Below are 19110 nucleotides of genomic sequence, written 5' to 3' on the forward strand. Positions count from 1 at the left end.
ATTAAAACGGTTAATTAAAATTTTTAGTGATCCCAGGATGTAAATTATTACATAAGCTTAAGAAATAAAGCTTGTTTCTAGTTTTATTTTTGCAGCAGATGATTTCAAGAAGCGTAATTTTTGAGCACACCAGAAGAAAGGCTTGGCTTGACATGAGGCGACTTATTTTGGATTTCTGGTCACAGGACAGCGGGACAGCAGCTGGGTGGCTGGGTGTTTTCGTCGATTGTGTCGTCTGATCGCATGGTAGACAGTAATTTTGGGTACCCATTTTGTGCGTTTGGCCGGGTGCAAGCCTTCGAGGACCGCGATGTCATCAGAAAAGTTCGAGGACCTCGAGGAGGACTTCGTTTCACTTATGGAAGACATACGGCGCAAACTGGAGAATGCAAAGGGACGGGGTGGTGTCGCCGAGAGCAAGAAGTCTCTGCTTCGTGAAGTGCAGCGCAAAGTGGACCAAGCCAGCAGCGTCTTGCAAGAGCTAGAGCAAGAGGCGAGGGCGGCGCCGAACCCTTACCGCGTGCACATGAATTCCAAGACGCGAAAGTATCGCTCGGAATTGGACGATGTGAACAAGACCGCGGCGTCCCTGGCTGGCGGCGTCACGCACGTCACCATTGCAAGGCAGGACCTGTTAAGTCCGTCCAGTGTTCTCGGCGATTTTGGCGCCGGCGACCCTCAACGGAGCAGACTTTTGCAGATGAACGAAACGTTAGACAGAACCACAGATAGTCTGGCAAGAACTTTTCAAGTGGCCGCTGAAACTGACCAAATTGGGACGGCTGTAGCCGAGGAACTTCGCACTCAGAGGGAGTCTTTAGTGCGCACGAAAGAAAGGCTAGAAGAGACCGATCAAAACCTCACCACGGCCCGCAAGATATTGCGCACCATGTACAGACGTGTCATGACGAACAAATTGATCCTTATCGTGATTATTGTTATCGAGATTTGTATCCTGGGAGCCCTGATATACTGGAAATTTATCCTGAAATGAAGGCCTGAAGTGAAGTTGCGGGATTGCTCGCCGTGCCTGACTGTCGAGACAACTGTTCTTGTTACTTTCTTCTGTCCTCCCAACTGTAAACATGAAACAAAATGTTGTAATATTATAAATGTGGTTGCCGTGACACAAGAAGTTAGTTTTACGGGACTTAATTAAAGCTTACAGGTTTTTCTTTTCTTTTTTAATGCGCATCATGCAGCTTTTCTAAAATGTTTCAGACAGCTTGTTTCCGTGCATGCCTTTTCACTAGCATGGCGATAAATTTATTTTATAAGTGTCTTGATCTCAATTGCTACTATATATTCAGTGCAAGTTCACTGTTCTTACATTTACATCCGCATTCTATATCAAGTTGTATTGCGTTTATTAAAATTGCATCACACTCACCAGGCTGCAAAGTGCACCATACTCTATCAGCTGACCGCGGTCAAGCATTAGGCAAAGAATACAGTAATTGTAATTTATTTGCACGACAGCGAGTTTGCGCTTAGTGGCGTGCTATGCAAAGCAGAGAGGTAAGAATCATTGCGGATGAGCGCCTGCAAGCCTACCACATATCGCCTCTTTCAACTGCAAGATTATGATCAGCGACTCTTGTACACGAAACACGTAATGGCGCCACGTTATGATTATCTGGGCACCGGGGCAATATTCCGCACTGCCCGGGAACGAAGTAGCCCACTCCATCGCGCGAGATTTTGCCTATCGCCTGAGAAGGATATAGCCTGCAGGCGGCAAATCTTAAAAGTATATATATGGGACAAGAAGTCGCTTGGGGGGCGGAGATTGCAAACGGGCACCTTCGCCAGCTTAACGCTATATTCCAAGATTTATACTTGGGAATACCCAGACCAACAACACCGGTTCGTACAGCGGATTGAGGAGGCCTGCGGGCTCCTGGTCGCTTGGTGACCTTTTAATTATTGATGCTAATATTTTTTTACGAACGAACCACATATGTGGGAACCTTTTATTGCCAGCAGTTGCCGTGTTCCAAGTAGCTTCCCCCGAGTGAAAGTGCATATAGGTGGAACCTACGACTGTAGCAGCCGTCTTAGAAAAAAATGGAACAAACTTGTCGAGACCTCGAGAACAAGTACCGCTGATTCAAGATTTACCAAATGTAGTACCAATTAGGCGAATCTTCGAGCACCATTTTCTGAAAGCTTGATCTGCTTTGTCATTTTTGAGCCTGTCTTGCCAGCGCCTCCTCTATACTTGGTCTTGCACAAGTGGGGGAAAGCAGAGAGGTGGGCGATCCTGTCATCGGAAAACTGTAGCACCTTCAAACAAGTGATGAAAGCCTACCGTTGAAACAATAAAGAATGCACGTCCACTGGGAGCTGTTAAAGTACCGTTTTTTTACAGTCACCGCATACCAAAAATATTCGTGGATAGGTCAAAAACGTTTTTGTTAGGGCAGCGTCTCGTGCAACGCGGTGTTCCCCAGACGACTCCACACAGAATCGACTCCTGCAACGCACGGAAGTGACGTCACTTTAATAAATTAAACTAAAAACAATTGAAATATATCAAATCTTACTAAACAATGCGTTTAACTTGCAAAGATATGAAAGAAAGTTGTCTTATGCGTTCATTAATGTACACATTTTGATTAAAGACATCAACGCAAAATGATTTCAACTATACTGTCATGCGTTTCTCTATAATAATAGTCAGCGTTCAATATTACGAGGCAGAAAAATATTATGCTATCTATCAGGTGCCTGCAGAGATGGAAAGCAATTTTTTTGAGCGTCTCGTGCGTCGCCCGAGGAATGTGGTGGGGCGGCAAGCACACGCACGCTTCTCCCCCGTTTCCTCTCTGGAGCAGCAGACGACAAGCGCTGCAAGCGTACATGCCCACGTTTACGTCGCCACACGCTGTGTTTACAGCAATCTCCGAACGCCGCAATATGGATTTATATACAGTGTGACAGATGCGTGAAACTGCAGTCTTCGCACTGTCACTCGAACGTTTCCTCAAAGGGTCGGGCCCATACGAGTTCTTTGCTAGCTGTCTACCACAAAAGTCGGTCACCACGATTCGTTTTCGAGATCGAAGCAACCAGTGAACCAGTTTTGACACCCCTTTTCCTGCAGCGCCGTGCGTCTTAATGTCATCATAGCTGCGCAAATATTACTGACTCGGATCGCGGAGAAACCGATGCGGCCGCATCAATTGTGCTCGATTCTAAACAGAAGCTTTCTTTTCTTGCGTTCCCGGGATTAGCCGCGTCCTCGTGCTTATCCTCGAGTAAATTGAGCGGATCCTTGAAAGAGTAATAGTAAACTGGGCTGGTCCCGAAGACCTTTAATATGTATTCAAGATAACGTATAATGAAAGGTACGGTGACCCAGTCGTGGTTGCTTGTTGAGCTTGGAAGGCTTAAACAGAAGCAAACCCATGCTTTGCCATTGGCCAATTATCAATTAAGGGAACACATTACGAGGTCAGGCAAAGAATGCACCTGGGGAGGGTGGGAGCTTCACATTTCGAACCTATTTCCTATAGTGATGCACATTATTAAGATTCTTTTATGTGAAATTGCTGAACGAAAACAAGTAAACTTCAAATATGCTCCACATTATAGCTATTATCATTCTGAGTTTAAAGCCTCCTTAAATTTCTGTAATAAGTCTGCCCCTGGCACTTGATGGAATTATACATACACAAGATATTAAAACACTTGCATCCTGAAACACTAATGATTCTTTAAATTATAAAACAAAATCTGTCATTTCAGGCATCTTTGTTCTGCATAAAAAAGAAAGCCATTGTAATTCCTCTTCTCAAGGAGCAAGATTAGGATCCATCTTTGGCAGCTAGCAACAGGTCTGTGATACTTACTGTAGCTGTCTATGCAAAGTCTTCGAGAAAATGATAGATCACATCATCTCCTACACTTTCTAGAAAGCTAAATAAGCCGTATCAATGCAGCTTTAGGGAGGGCAAGTTGACGATCAATGACAATCGGTATACACTGAGCCCATCAGGTTCTTTCTAACTACATAATTCCAGATATAAAAAAATCTTGTTACACAACATGGCACTATGGAATCTTGTGAGGCTTACCTGAAATAAGCATCTGTGACATGCTGAGAATAACAAAACTCTGTGAGCCCATCTCACCCCGCTATTGGTTTTTTGGTCACGTACAAGGCAGAAACGCCCAACTCACCATACTACTTGAATTGCATTGAAAGCCTCTCATGATGCCATCTATTCCATCTGTACAGCACCCCACATCATAATAGCGCAAGTCCCTCTCTATCATTTACGATAAAAGATTCTGTCACTTACTGCAGTGAAGCAGCTCAAACAAGTTACAGTTAAGAATGCTACAAATCTGTCAATAAATTCACAGACTCTACACTTCCTTGCATCTCAGTATTGAGGTGCACTGAGTACAAGGGCACAGATGGAATTGGTTCAACCATTTGGGCAGACCAATTGGCTCAATCAACTGCCTCATTTGTGACACCTAACTGAATTCCTCCACCGAACCTAACTGTAATCTCCTTGCTCTTCACCACGCACTGGAATCTTGCCTCTGGTGGGACACGTATATATGTGCCTTACTTCCCCGATAAGTCTGCTCCTTGCCTGTGACCTTACCCGGACACAGGAGATATCTCTTCAGAGATTTTGTCCTGGAGCAGCCCTTAGACAATCCATCACTTGGGCTTAGGGATCACCTAAAGCTGACTAAGAAATGTGCCCCAAGTGCTCAACTCCTGTAGCAACGCCAGTGGCATATACAGAGGGGGGGGGGGGGGGCACGAAGGACACATCCCCCCTTCCCCAAGATGTCTGTATGTGGCTGGCAAAGCCCCGACTCCCCCCCCCCCACCTCCCCTCTACTCCCTCAACCTCTGCATCCCCAGTCAAGTGCGCCACTTAGTAGCCTCATGCCAACATTCACTCAGATTCTGAACACTGTTGCCACACTGTAGTATATGGCATGTCAAATACTCTGAGCTATTTACATGGCCAACATGCAGACTTCCATTCACAATGCATGTTAAGAGCACTGTTGCCAGATCTTGGACAGATCGATCCTTGGAAATCGTTTAATGACCCATGCTAACCACTTCAACAGTAACAATGCAAAGAGTGCGACACCTCATTCCTTAAGCTTCCAAGCATGTGCTAGGTGTGCATATATGCAACTGCAATACTTAGAACTGAAATTGAAGTATACATGCTCAGAGTTCATCACTGACGCCTCAAAATCACAAGCAAGAGTATTGTTTGCAGCACTGGGACCTTCTTTTGTTGCATTTGAGGCTGTTAATCTGCAAACAAGCATCCTTACAAGCAAAGCACTAACAGTTATTTCCCCATATTACAGGCACAAGCATTCATAAAGCTATATTACTACACATTGACTGCCTTAGCACAGTGAAAGTAATACAAACATATAAAAACCACAAAAACGTGGCCCTAAGCTAGTTACACAAGTATCTGTGCATGGCCTAATTGCACATGGTGCCTGCTCGCCGTGGCTTAGAATGAAATGAGCTTGCAGCACCGGCACAGTCCGAGTCCTGAGGGCCCAGGCTTCCCCTGAGAATGCTGGCATTTTAGCGCTCATAGTGTGCAGTGAGGTCCCCCTTCTCTTTTGCATATTTTGACTTGGGCCCCCCTGTAGAGGCTGCCTAGGGTACATCTCTGGCTCACAGATTAGGAAGAAGCATCCATCACTTATAGAGGCCCTGAAAGTCGAGCTCACATTTCATTCACGGACCTAAAGCTTTTCTTGCGTAAAATGTTCAGAAGCAATTTGCAAGATACATGGAATATATAAAGGTCAGTAATGAATTACACACACTGCAGAATAACTGAAAGATGGGCAAGGGGGTGCAGATTTATAGCGATGTCTTGCTTGGCAGCACGATGTAACACAGACAAAAGAAGAGAGGTGAAGAAAGTAAAGACTTGGCACTGTATACGCAAGAAAAATATTTGTTTAAGGAAAACGCTAATATATACATAGATATATATATGTCCTGAAGCAACAGTATACACAACGAGAAAAATAAATGGCAAAAGTAGATTCACAAAGCCACGTGATAACAAAACAATGTTAGAGAATGGTATGGTAGACATGTACAAAAATAAAAATGTAACAATAATTCATTTCACTCAGGACACACATCTAGATAATTGCATTTCTTGGTCACAAGGGTCACCATTTAAGCCTGGCTAATACATTTGTCTCGTAATTTGTTGATACATAATGTTTCAATTATTTCGCTCATTAATTTGTTACAATGATGGGAAAGCATAAGTGTGTCATTGAGCATGGGGTTACATCCACATGAGTGACAGTAACTGGGCAAATAGTAAGGCAGTCAAGACGAAGTGAATGGATGGTGGTGCTTCTGCACTCTCGTGTTACACCTCATCACAAGATAACGGGATCAGGTATACCAAGTCTAGGGAGCAGCATACACACTTGGACGCATGTTTTGTTTGGCATCAGATTTTGCTTTTTCTGTTTTTACCTTTTTACACTTCGTGCAGCCTGATCCCAATGAAAAGACATGCAAGGTGGCTGGAATTTGGAATGTGGAGAATAAAAACGGATGGCATGTACACATTCTTACCTTCTGATGAGCAGCGAGTCATCAACATGCAACAAGTTTGGAGGGTCCACCTGTTCTCCATGTCTTTATGGAGAACAGGTAGTCTAACCATAAAGCATGTCTATAAAATAGGCCTATCCATAAAACAGCATAACAACAATTTATTATTACATTATATATTTTTTATTTATTTATTTATTTGGCAAATACTATCAGCCTTGTATAGGCTGTGACAGGAAGTGCGATATAATGTGCACCTGTTTACCTTTCAGTACAGCCCTTTTCCTTGGCAACAATCTACTTTTCAATAACAAAACTGTCAGGTACTTTTCTCAGTGGTGTAGGTATGCTGGATATATATACAGTGTCTTCAAAGTCTTAAATCATAGCATTGCCTCCAGTTGAAGGCTTAAGCTGCAATTCTGCAGTGCACATGGAGTGCCAGCTTCCAAACCATTGTGCGTAAGGGCTCTGGAAAGGCGCAGAGTGCTTGGTAAAAGACCACACCAGTTCAAATGCTGTATCTTCTCATCTCCTCATGCATTTTAGCAAAGACAAACATCACTTATAGGCTTGTAATTTTAACAGCAGATATGTTTTACACTCCTATACAGCAAGTAATTTTAAGCCTGTATACAGCCAATATTAATTATTTATAGCAATCCATTTTTAAGTGTTAAATGTATCATGCAACATTCATGGCATTCTTTATAGTCATTCCAGGCCCTTGTACTATTAAACATCAGACATAATCAGACAAAAAGGGACCTCAGCATAAAAAGAATATGCATAAGGCTCTGACTTCCCTAAACTTGACCATGATTGCTACAGAAAGGTAGTTTTGGCAGTTTTAGACACCTGGCAGCTGGAACTATGTGCCAGCTAACACTGCTTTAACCAGCACCATTGCCACTCCCACCACTGCATCTTAGGTTATATAATGACGTTTATATAATGACCAGTGTGTCATTTTTAGAGGCATTCACCTGCCGTACATTGTGTTACCTGTGCACATTCACAGAGAACTAACAGTTAATTCTAGCACGTAAAGAAATACAAACCTTCGTTAAAAATTATCTATGCCATAAGCTGCGCACATATGCTGTTAAATAAAAGAGCCACGTAAAGGTTATATTGACGCTTCTTTATTCCCATTAAAGCGAATAATGATTGCAGTGAACGCACTTTTATGTATAGGTATTAACCATAAGGCCAAAACTGCCTTTCTGTCACAATCATGGTCAAGTTTAGGCAAGTCAGAGCCTTGTGCATGTTCTTTTTACCCTAATGTCCCCTTTTCTTAGCACATTGCTATGTTCTTGTGAAGCTTTCATTTCTACCACCTGTAGTATTGTCCTTACAAACAAAATAATGCAACTTGTTTTTAATTTACAATGTTGTTTCTTTATTTTGATTTTTATATCGCATTCATTTTCGTCAAAACTTCACATTTGAAGTGAATTGTAAAACTGATAATTTGTGATACAAGAACAATATTGCGCAAAGTTGTTGAATAGGTTAAGGTCTCAGAGTCCACCAAATTTCAACAGGCTCCGCGGATTGGTATAGTTGATAAAAAACCGTAGATATAGCAACTTTTGAAAATTGTAGCAAATTAAGCAGTTATGCTAAAACACTTCTGTTTTGCATGGCTAGCTAGCCCTTCTTTACGTCTATGTTTTACAGACAAAAATATATTCTTTGTAGCTGTAATATATTGTATTTCACATTGTTGCGAATTTCCGAGAATGCCTTGTGCATGAAATAGGTGCCTCCGCACTGAGGAATTTCCCAATTTTTTTTTCCTCCTAAATATTCATTTGGCATAGAAGTCATGTTCACTTTCATGCTACTGAGTGATATGTGCATAAAATATAAAATATTCTATCGAATGTAAAATATAAATTTTTTAACCCGTGTTGACCTCTCGTGTGATCACGCAGCATGGAGACGATGGAAACTGCCACAATTTAAACATCAGTACGTGAGACAGGTTTTCAAAGTTGTCTGCATTCCTGCATGCTTGACTGCAAAAGATGTCTAAATGTGTAAGCGTGGTGCTGCCACATCAGTACACAGCACAGACATTAGTGATGGCCAAGGCTTTACTAGCTATCGAAATAAAGCTTTACATGTTGCCTTAGATATGATGTGCATCTTATAAGTATGCAGCACTTTCCTGTGAAAATTGTTTTAAGAGAGCAAGATACCTTTTGCCAACAATTGAAGCAAAACAAGTAGCCTCAAGGCAGCTTTTGTAGGCTAAAATAGCTTCACTTGTTCAGGGAACATGCTGGTTTACCCACACAGGTACTAATGCAGCCTATACTTTCTAATAAAGCACATCTCATAGCAGCTGACATCCTTGCCTAACTTCTTTCTTTTCTCATCACAAAGCCATCACATATGAACCTCGAATATTCTCATAGTAATAAATGAGAGCACAAAAGTACACATTAGCCTGCCCGTAGTTTCCAGGCCTCAATTTTTCTTCTCTTCGATGCTGTCTAGAATCTTCGCCAACTTTCCTAGATGATTTAGTGTGGCAGGATCTGAGAGCATGCATAATTAATTAGTGTCTCACAGTCTTGAAATAAGCCTTTTCTTCGTGTCAAATGGACAGGTGTGTGCATATAAAAGAAAAATAATTTTTAATGCTGTAAATGGGGTGATGACGGCGATCCATCCTATGTTGCCCTGAAAATCATAGCCTGGGTAAATTGCACAGTGCCCTCTAGGCATCCTGATATCTCACGTATGAAATAGCTGCATAATTACTTCTCCTAAACATTATTCTTGTATTAGTGCTAATATAAGTACAGTGCCATACAGCAGGAGGTCAGAAAATGTCATTATCATGGGAGGATCTCTGTATAAATGAGAAGAGAGAGCTGCAACTAATAGAGAGATCAGTTATCGTAGCTGTCATACATGCTTGCACAGAATGACAAGTTCCATAATTGTGCTAAGCTGGGCATGCAATTTACGCATTTGGATTGAGATAAGACTTGATTCAGTACCATTATTGCCCTCACTTCTCAGATGGTGAAATCTAGTATAGCCCACCGCTGAGCACTCGGTCAACGAAACTGTGCTTGATAGGTGATACATGGTGAAATTTAAAAAAACTTGCAATTTGCTGTGTCACCTCAGTGGGAGCTCTACCAGCACTTGGTTGAATTCCGTATACTAAGTCCAAAGTCAAGGTCGATGGCTTCCAGACTGGCCTAGGCTAGTTCAAGCCTGAACCAGAAAGATGAATTCCAAGGCTAAGGAGAGGTAGCTCATGAATTGTTAGCATGACTGATGGGTTGATTCCTACCTCAAAGTCAGTTTTGAAGACTGACCTTACTTCTCCTTATCTTAATTGTTAGTAACATGAATGCAGCAGGACTTTCTTATATATAGTTGGGGACCAACAGTCTCTGCATATTCAGTGAGTATGTCAAGAGCATTTTGCAGCTGTTAAATTGCATATCAAGATTCCCATACGTTGATCAAATCGTCATGTCATCAGCATAAATAAAGAACTCAACGCTTGTGATGTCTTGAAGCCTCCATGCAGGACGAATGATGAACAGCAAGGGGGCCAGAACAGAGCCATGTGGCACACTGTGGTTTGAAGCAGAGCTAGGACCCAATATGAAAACAATTTACATACACACTAATTCTTCTCAGACTCAAAAATATGAGTACCACTTTTGTTACCTGCTTTGGTAGACAAAAGTCTTCCATGTTTCAAAAATTACCTAAATTATGTTCTGCATTATTGCATGCATTGGTTGTATCAGTTGCCACCACCGTCCACAACTAGTGGCTGTGAGGGGAGACAAGCAGGACACCATCTGGCAGGAGAGACAGGCCATCCTCTGTGCCTAAGTACAATCTGAATCCAATCTGTGCTGCTGGGTACACTTAATTTTTATATTCAAGCTCCCATGTTTTTCAAGGTGCATACATGGCCATCATTAACTTCATTAACCAATTTATGTCTGCTTCTGCATTGAAAGCTTCAGTCATATCCTTGCTTTGAATTAGCTGACTCCATTCTAGGACAGTGCAGTTATGCTATCTCGAATTACACCTCCCAATCCTCTGCTGCACATTGCTGCCCTCCTTTCCTCTAGCACCAATTTTGGTACTCTTATAGATTATCAGTTAACTGTCTTGTATATTATATATGATAACTGATAATTTCTAGTATCATCTATTCCTTGTTAATATATAGGACATTATACATCATGCTGCAGATAAAATTGATATGTCCAGTAGCAACTATTATCAGTGCAAATGTGGCAATGTATAAAAGACAGAGTGAACAGCAGCAATGCAAGGAAATTAAGTGATGGTTGATTGGCTGTGAAATGAGATGCATGCGGGGGCTAACCCACATTTTTTTAATAGAAAATTTGCCACATATATTGCGATTACAAGCCAATCTTGCAATTTCATAATAGGAGTGTGCAAATATTCAAAATTTTGAATATGAATCAAATAGTCTTTGCTATTCAATTCGTATTCGATTCGAGAATTCACTATTTGAAGTTGTCGAATAGTACATTTGTTTTGTTCGAATACTGTAAAAGACAACAACACTTCTTGCAGTCTACAAGGAGGAAGACTGATATAAATGAAGAATCGTTGAATGGTTATAGTGCAGGACAACTGTGATTGTTGCGCAGATGATCCAGTTTCTAAACAAAGATATGGAGGAGGTCATTTACATGCTATAGTTGAGTAAGCATGTCGTGCCTTAGGAAGACTTTGCATTTGCTCTGTCTAATTAGACAAAGCAATTTATGTTTGGTCAATCTCTCCATATGCTTGGATTCCTTCAACATGATATGCAGGGCTGCAGTATTGCCCTTAACTCCTTCACTGAGCTGTATACTCTACTATACTCTACTACATGTGTCTGGGACATGCTGCTCATTTTATTTTATTTGTGTCATGCATGGTCATTATGCACCAGATATGATTGTGCTTTCCTTTGCTTCTCATTTACAAGCTTCCTAGTTGACTTGACATCTAGTTGTTAATGGCACTATATGCATCCAAAAAGGCCAGGAAGTCTTTTTTTCCTTAACAGACTCTACGGCATTTTTCATTTCGTTATTTTAGAAATTGGGAATATTCAATATTTGATTCAATATTCAGAGGTAATTTTTCCTGAATATTGCTATCGATTCAATCAGCAAATTTCACTATCCAAGCATGCCTATTCAATATTAAAGCTGCAACAATAAAATGCTTAGGTTTAAGTGCATGAGAATAATGTCACTTATAATTGCTGAATGTTGTGGCTTACGTACTGTGTGCATAACTTCGCCGCTTATATTATAAGCAAGAAAGGCGCAAAAAGATTGCTTGGAGGCAGGGGACAGCTGAAAAGTGAAGCTTGCTTGACATCATGTCAAGCGTTGAGGGCCCCTAGGTGGTAGTGATGGCTGGCAGCCAGCTCAGGTATAAAATTGGTTTTGTCTTATTTTTTTCTCCTCAGTGGCTCTGACGAAGTGACATAGGAGCGCTGTGCCAAGAAGGCTGCAGCAGAGAGAGCTCACAGTGCTTTGCACAAAGGGAGTGACAGACTGTGAGGAGTTGAAAGATACTTCTTAATTTTGACAACTGATGCTATCTTGGCATACATGCTATTATCTGAAAGTTGCACATATCTACCAGGAGTTTCTTGAAATTTTCAGTTTTTTTTATACATGCTGTGATTTGTGTGCAAAAAGGCATGGAATGTTTTCGCTCATCTCATGACTAAAAACACTTTTTATTGATTCACTATTTTTGTATTTTGACTAAGCACACAAGTTATAGAATCCTTAAGTTTTGCAGTGACGTGTGTAAAAGTTGATATAACTAATATTGCAAGGCACAGCACTTCCTTCGTTTCAAGCAGCTATGCACAGACATGCGTGCAATGACAGAAATAATGTTTGCATTTACCGTCGGCGCTCAGCGTTGCCCATGTATTAATTAAGTTTACTAATACCTTAGCTACTTCTGCTGCAAGATTTATGGCAATGCTTGTGTAGTCTTGTTAAGCTTGACGGAGTTGTAACGACATCACCTGGTCTGCCTGAAAAAGACACATTGAGATGCAAACTTGTGCAGAGTGGCACAAAATGTTTTCACTTCACATCACGCGCAAAAGCGCCACCTGTGCTTTCATGGCATTTCATGCAGCCCTACTTCTGCCGTGGGTTTTACCGCAACGCTTGGCACTGCGGTGAAGTTCGACAAGTTTGTAATTATGTCGCACGATATGACCGAATTTCATGCTTTGAGACGGCATCTTGAGCGGAGGGGCAGCAAATGGTTACATTCACCTTAAGCACAAGCGCACTGTGGAGTCACTCGTTCGATTCCACGATATGTTTGCGTCTGCCGAGGGCTTTACCTCAACGCTTGGGCACTGCGGTGAAGTTCGACAAGTTTGTTATTATGTCGCACGATATGACCGAATTTCACGCTTTGAGACTGAATCTTGAGCGGAGCGGCAGCAAATAGTTACATTCACATTAAGCACAAGCGCACTGTGGAGTCATTCGTTCGATTCCACGATTTGTTTGCGTCTGTCGAGGGCTTTACCTCAACGCCTGTGTAGGGCTGTGAAGCTTCATAAATTCTAATAACATCGCATGGTCTGATAGAATTTCATGCACTAAAGCGTTTAATTATGTGTGGAGAGGCAATGAAACTTCATACTGAGCTCGCAGCTTCACAGGCATAGGCTATTTTTTAGATCAATGATAAGGCTGTGCAGGTTTCTTTTGATGAATGAATAAGTGCTCTTTACGGAATGAATGGTAATCATGCTGTGAAGCGTGCAGCAGCAGTCATCAGCCATAGCCGGCGCTTTTTCGAATGTTTTATTATGCTTCTGTAAATTGAGCCTGTACGTTCGAGTTTCCGCTTCACATAAGACTTGAGTGTGATTCTCTCACAGGAAAAGCGTTTAGCAGGCATGTGCGTTGAAAAGCCGTAAACAATGACTGACCTAGAGGGAACGTAATGTATTATACGCATTGGCGCTGTGCATCGTACGTAGCTGACCGAGCATTGGATATGCAAAGCGGGTAGCGATGTCGCAGAACTTTCGCTTGACACCGCTTCTAGCAGAACCGGCGCGTAATAATAAACAAATGAAATGCTGAAACCAGCGGTAACACCCACATTGTTCAGGTACGAAAGAGATCCGGGCAAGCATTGCAAGTCAATCCAATCCTCTTATGTCCTAGCGAATCGTAGTGTTCGTGAGTTCGCGTCTCTTATGCGCGTTGTTTAAATTTGAAGCGTGGCAGTCGCTTCTTAACGCTTTTCAACAATGATGAGTCTGACGGTGAGTTTTACGATGCGGTTACGAGTTTTACAATATTTGTATCTAAGCAAGTGCGTCTGCTTTCGGCTTGCTATAACTGTTCCGCGTCTGGATGGACAAGTAGCGCGTTTTGCAAACATCATTTCTAGTGCGGGATTTGGTACTGCGTCCGAGAAAATTTGCACTTATTATGTAGTAACGAATAGTTATTGCTGCTCCTAAACAATGAGTCCACAGCGCCGCCACTGCAAACTAACATCGAATTTACGCGCGTTGGGTGTTCGCACTGAAATGTGTGCCGATGTGTGGTGCAAGGGAAGTCCCTGTACTCAGTTTAGTAGGAAACTCCATGCTCTTGCTGATGGCTGAGTTCTTTCATAGTATGGGGCATACCGCCCCAGATGGTGCAACGTGTTCAGTTCTAGTATCCGTAACCGGAGAACACCGAGGCAGCTTGCCCTAGACGCGGGTGCACTCGGCCGCTGTTTTTGCTCCATCGCCATGCAACCGAGTAATCCTTCGTTGAACCGTTTTCTTCTGTATCAAGCCACTTCCTCCTGCCCACAGTGGCACCATTTCATACAGCATGATGCAGCAACTCATTTCTCTGTTCTGCTTGCACTCAGCACCCTGTCATGTCTTTCCCAGTGAAAGCTGCATTAATTGATGCACTAGGCATGCTTGAACTCGGTTTTAGCTCTACTGAAACTTTGCTCAAGCAAAGTGGTATCGTGACTGTTCTACTACCATTCTTCCACTTCGCACCCTGCCATCAGTTCTGAAAGTGTTGTAGCGTTCCTAACTAGAACGGCAACAAAAATGACATAATCTAAGTGAGACGGGTGTCGTCCGCCATTTATTCCAACTTCCTTCTCACTTCTCCCCTAGCCCATTCCTTAGTCTTCTTTCATGCGTCCAGCGCAGACCGCTTCAGGTGTGACACCTGATTTAGTGTGAACACATTTTGATGGAGTTTTTAATACATTGATGAGTTAACAAGACCTTGCTCCACTAAGTTTGAGCAGGCTAAGCTGGGTGTGCCAGTCGAGTGAGCATGATTTCTTCTCTGCTCATAATGCCGACATACATGATTGGCAGACAGGTGAAAGGTTGGACTTAAAAAACATAGTGGTGTCACTTCTAGGTGCTTGACACATTGAGAGCATGACACATTAATGCATAATATAAACAGCTGCAAGGACCCACTAATCGGATTTTACTGGGACAATGTTAGTTTATTACTTTGAATGTGATATCATTGTAGGTGAACTTCAACCGCTTTGAAGGATCTAGCAGAAAATGTAGCCTGATCCCAAAGGCAGTGCAGTCTAACACATCATCTCAAAGTACCAGCTGTCAAGAGGGAAGAATGCGAGAAACTGGCATGTTTTGCATGCACCAGATGTTTCAAAGAGTGACTTTGGCACAAGAGAAGTGTATGTGCAAGGATGTGTTAACGGTTAGAACACAGGAAGTAAAATATGGATAGAATTGAACATGCTCTCAGGAACGGAGGAAGCCTAAAAGCAGTGAAGAAGAAACTAGGAATTGGCAAGAATCAGATGTATGCGTTAAGAGACAAAGCCGGCAATATCATCACTAATATGCATGAGATAGTTCAAGTGGCTGAGGAGTTCTATAGAGATTTATACAGTACCAGTGGCACCTACGACGATAATGGAAGAGAAAATAGTCTAGAGGAATTCGAAATCCCACAGGTAACGCCGGAAGTAAAGAAAGCCTTGGCAGATATGCAAAGGGGGAAGGCAGCTGGGGAGGATCAGGTAACAGCAGATTTGTTGAAGGATGGTGGGCAGATTGTTCTAGAGAAACTGGCCACCCTGTATACGCAATGCCTCATCACCTCGAGCGTACCGGAATCTTGTAAGAATGCTAACATAATCCTAATCCATAAGAAAGGGGACGCCAAAGACTTGAAAAATTATAGACCGATCAGCTTACTGTCAGTTGCCTACAAACTATTTACCAAGGTAATCGCAAATAGAATCAGAAACACCTTAAACTTCTGTCAACCAAAGGACTAGGCAGGATTCCGTAAAGGCTACTCAACAATAGACCATATTCACACTATCAATCAGGTGATAGAGGAATGTGCGGAATATGACCAACCCTTATATAGAGCTTTCATTGATTACGAGAAAGCGTTTGATTCTGTCGAAACCTCAGCAGTCATGGAGGCATTACGGAATCAGGGTGTAGACGAGCCGTATGTGAAAATACTGAAAGATATCTATAGCGGCTCCACAGCCACCGTAGTCCTCCATAAAGAAAGCAACAAAATCCCAATAAAGAAAGGCGTCAGGCAGGGAGATACGATCTCTCCAATGCTATTCACAGCGTGTTTACAGGAGGTATTCAGAGATCTGGATTGGGAAGAATTGGGGATAAAGGTTAATGGGGAATACCTCAGTAACTTGCGACTCGCTGATGATATTGCCTTGCTTAGTAACTCAGGGGACCAATTGCAATGCATGCTCACTGACCTGGAGAGGCAAAGCAGAAGAGTAGGTCTAAAAATTAATCTGCAGAAAACTAAAATAATGTTTAACAGTCTCGGAAGAGAACAGCAATTTACAATAGGTAGCAAGGCACTGGAAGTGGTAAGGGAATACATCTACTTAGGGCAGGTAGTGACGGCGGATCCGGATCATGAGACGGAAATAATCAGAAGAATAAGAATGGGCTGGGGTGCGTTTGGCAGGCATTCTCAGATCATGAACAGCAGGTTGCCATTATCCATCAAGAGAAAAGTGTATAATAGCTGTGTCTTACCGGTACTCACCTACGGGGCAGAAATCTGGAGGTTTACGAAAAGGGTTCTACTCAAATTGAGAACGACGCAACGAGCTATGGAAAGAAGAATGATGGGTGTAACGTTAAGGGATAAGAAATGAGCAGATTGGGTGAGGGAACAAACGCGAGTTAATGACATCTTAGTTGAAATCAAGAAAAAGAAATGGGCATGGGCCGGACATGTAATGAGGAGGGAAGATAACCGATGGTCATTAAGGGTTACGGACTGGATTCCAAGGGAAGGGAAGCGTAGCAGGGGGCGGCAGAAAGTTAGGTGGGCGGATGAGATTAAGAAGTTTGCAGGGACGACATGGCCACAATTAGTACATGACCGGGGTTGTTGGGGAGTATGGGAGAAGCCTTTGCCCTGCAGTGGGCGTAACCAGGCTGATGATGATGGTTAGAACATTGGGCCATTTGCTAGAAGAAGGATTCAATCCCACCATCAGTCACACACTCCTTTATAGCCTTATGGATGTACTTCACCCACTTTGGAGGTGGGTTGAGTGTGTACGATTGTGTCACTGTGTGCATGAAATCACAAGTTTGTGGGAGGTACAAGTTATAGGAAGGTCACTTTGATAAATGAGTATGTGCAAAATTACACATGCATAGAAATGTCACAATCATCACAACCTATTGCATACTTAGACAGTTAGCAGTGCTATGTTTTAGTCTAGTTTTTTTTAATTTACTTATGCTCAATGGCTGGAGAAACATTAGCGCATGCAAAGGATCCTCGAAACAGAATTCTGTGACACTCTGCACATGACCTATGGGGTTAGGCACGGGGGAAAGGGGGTGGGTCAAGTGCATAGTTTTCACCGCAGCATGGTAGGATGTTTAGTGGGGCAGTCAACGAATAAATTTTTGCGCTACGAGTATGTTAAGTGTGCTCTACCAACTCTGAAATGCCAAGGAAAGAAGTGTGTAGTAACTTTCACATGATTATTTACAATTCTGTCTTGGTGCAGAGAAAAGGCACTTTAAGCCATACGGGTTCACTTTATGGTGGAAGCCTTAGAGTACCTAGAACAGCTACACGTGACCTGAAGTATGCAAACAACAGGGTGATATGAATTTCAATGTGGCAAAGCATGCTGTGTAAGTCTTAGTTTTTATTGGTTAGCTTAGCTTGCAGCGAAATAATAAAAAGCCATAAATTTCTAGTCGCTTAATCACGAAATGCTTGAGTTGTGCATGTTTACGCGTTTTCTCCACACCACATTTTTTTGTAGCTTTTCCTCTAGATGTTTAATACAAATGAGCTTTCACTTTGCTACTTATTTAATTGAAAATTGTTGCATGCTCAACAGTGTTATAGTGTAGTGGAAGTCAGTATGTGAACAAAGAATGGGAAGGTTTATTTAGGCGAGTGCTCTACACCAAGTTATACCAATTGTGAACTTGAAATTATTTTTATCCCTCAGATATGTCACCTTTTCATACCCATTTCATGTAGTGAAACAGGTTCCCTTTATACAGCTCTTTTAATCAGCGCAGATTTCTCTGCTGCATTAAAGTAACATTTAGATGGGCTACAGTGTCGTGCACCATAAAAATGTGCTGTATTCTTTCAGTCAAACAAACTAAGAATAACTTTGAATTAATATTGAGGCTGTTTTCAGGTAACATTCAAAATGCCCTTTTCTAGACGTTCACTGAACATCCATGTAATATGCACATGTCTTGCAGCGAAATGTCTATGGGATACCCAGAAAGTGTTCTAGAAAAAAGAAATGTATGCATAGTGCACGCAAAAATGTAATTTGGATGACTGAATTGTGTTACAATTCTTTAGGTACAGGGGCCCAATACTTGATCACCCATGCAACAGTGAAAGACAACCGAACAGTAAATGTGTGTTGTGTTTTTCAAGTTTATTGCAAAACAGTGTAATCTGGACTTGAGTGTTGGGTTGTTGTAGAGTGCTGCCCTTTAGCATGAATTTTTTAAATGCTGTCTCTGTTCATTTGTGTTCATAACCAATAAAAATTGTAGACAAAGCTATACCTTGCCTCAATTTTGACAGTGACAAGCACCTGATCAAGGAGGAGTATTTAAAAAGACTCGCCTAGGAATTAATTGGCACATACTTAACGTAGTTAGTGCAAAAGGAAACGTGTGTAGGCTAGTTTGTTCTTCAACATGGAAGCCAAGTTGTGCTGCATAGCTGATGCAAAATATTACTAAATAAGAATGTGAAGGCACTCAAGATGGTGCACAATCATCTTCTGTGTTTCATATTAACTATGCAGTGCAAGTTGGTTTCATAGCAGGTGAGTGTTATGCATCTGCAAAAAAAAAGTTATAGCTTATATGCTGCACTGGCCTGTTACATACACAATGCCAGCTTTGCAAGAAAAGAAATATG

The 19110-nt window shown here is 42.0% G+C and overlaps 1 protein-coding gene across 1 annotated transcript; it reads left to right on the forward strand.

The window, feature by feature from the left end:
• The first annotated feature begins 167 nt into the window (after window positions 1-167).
• On the forward strand, window positions 168-1389 carry Vti1b (Vesicle transport through interaction with t-SNAREs 1b). Its single transcript, XM_050184187.3, has one exon. It carries the CDS (start codon window positions 311-313, stop codon window positions 992-994), a length of 684 nt encoding a protein of 227 aa, XP_050040144.1. The 5' UTR covers window positions 168-310; the 3' UTR covers window positions 995-1389.
• The last annotated feature ends 17721 nt before the right edge of the window (window positions 1390-19110 follow it).

Source organism: Dermacentor andersoni, chromosome 4, assembly GCF_023375885.2.
Source record: "Dermacentor andersoni chromosome 4, qqDerAnde1_hic_scaffold, whole genome shotgun sequence".
Classification (NCBI taxonomy): domain Eukaryota; kingdom Metazoa; phylum Arthropoda; class Arachnida; order Ixodida; family Ixodidae; genus Dermacentor; species Dermacentor andersoni.

Coding starts and splice junctions, on each gene's coding strand:
- Vti1b (XM_050184187.3), top strand. CDS start 311: ATGTCATCAGAAAAGTTCGAGGACCTCGAGGAGGACTTCGTTTCACTT.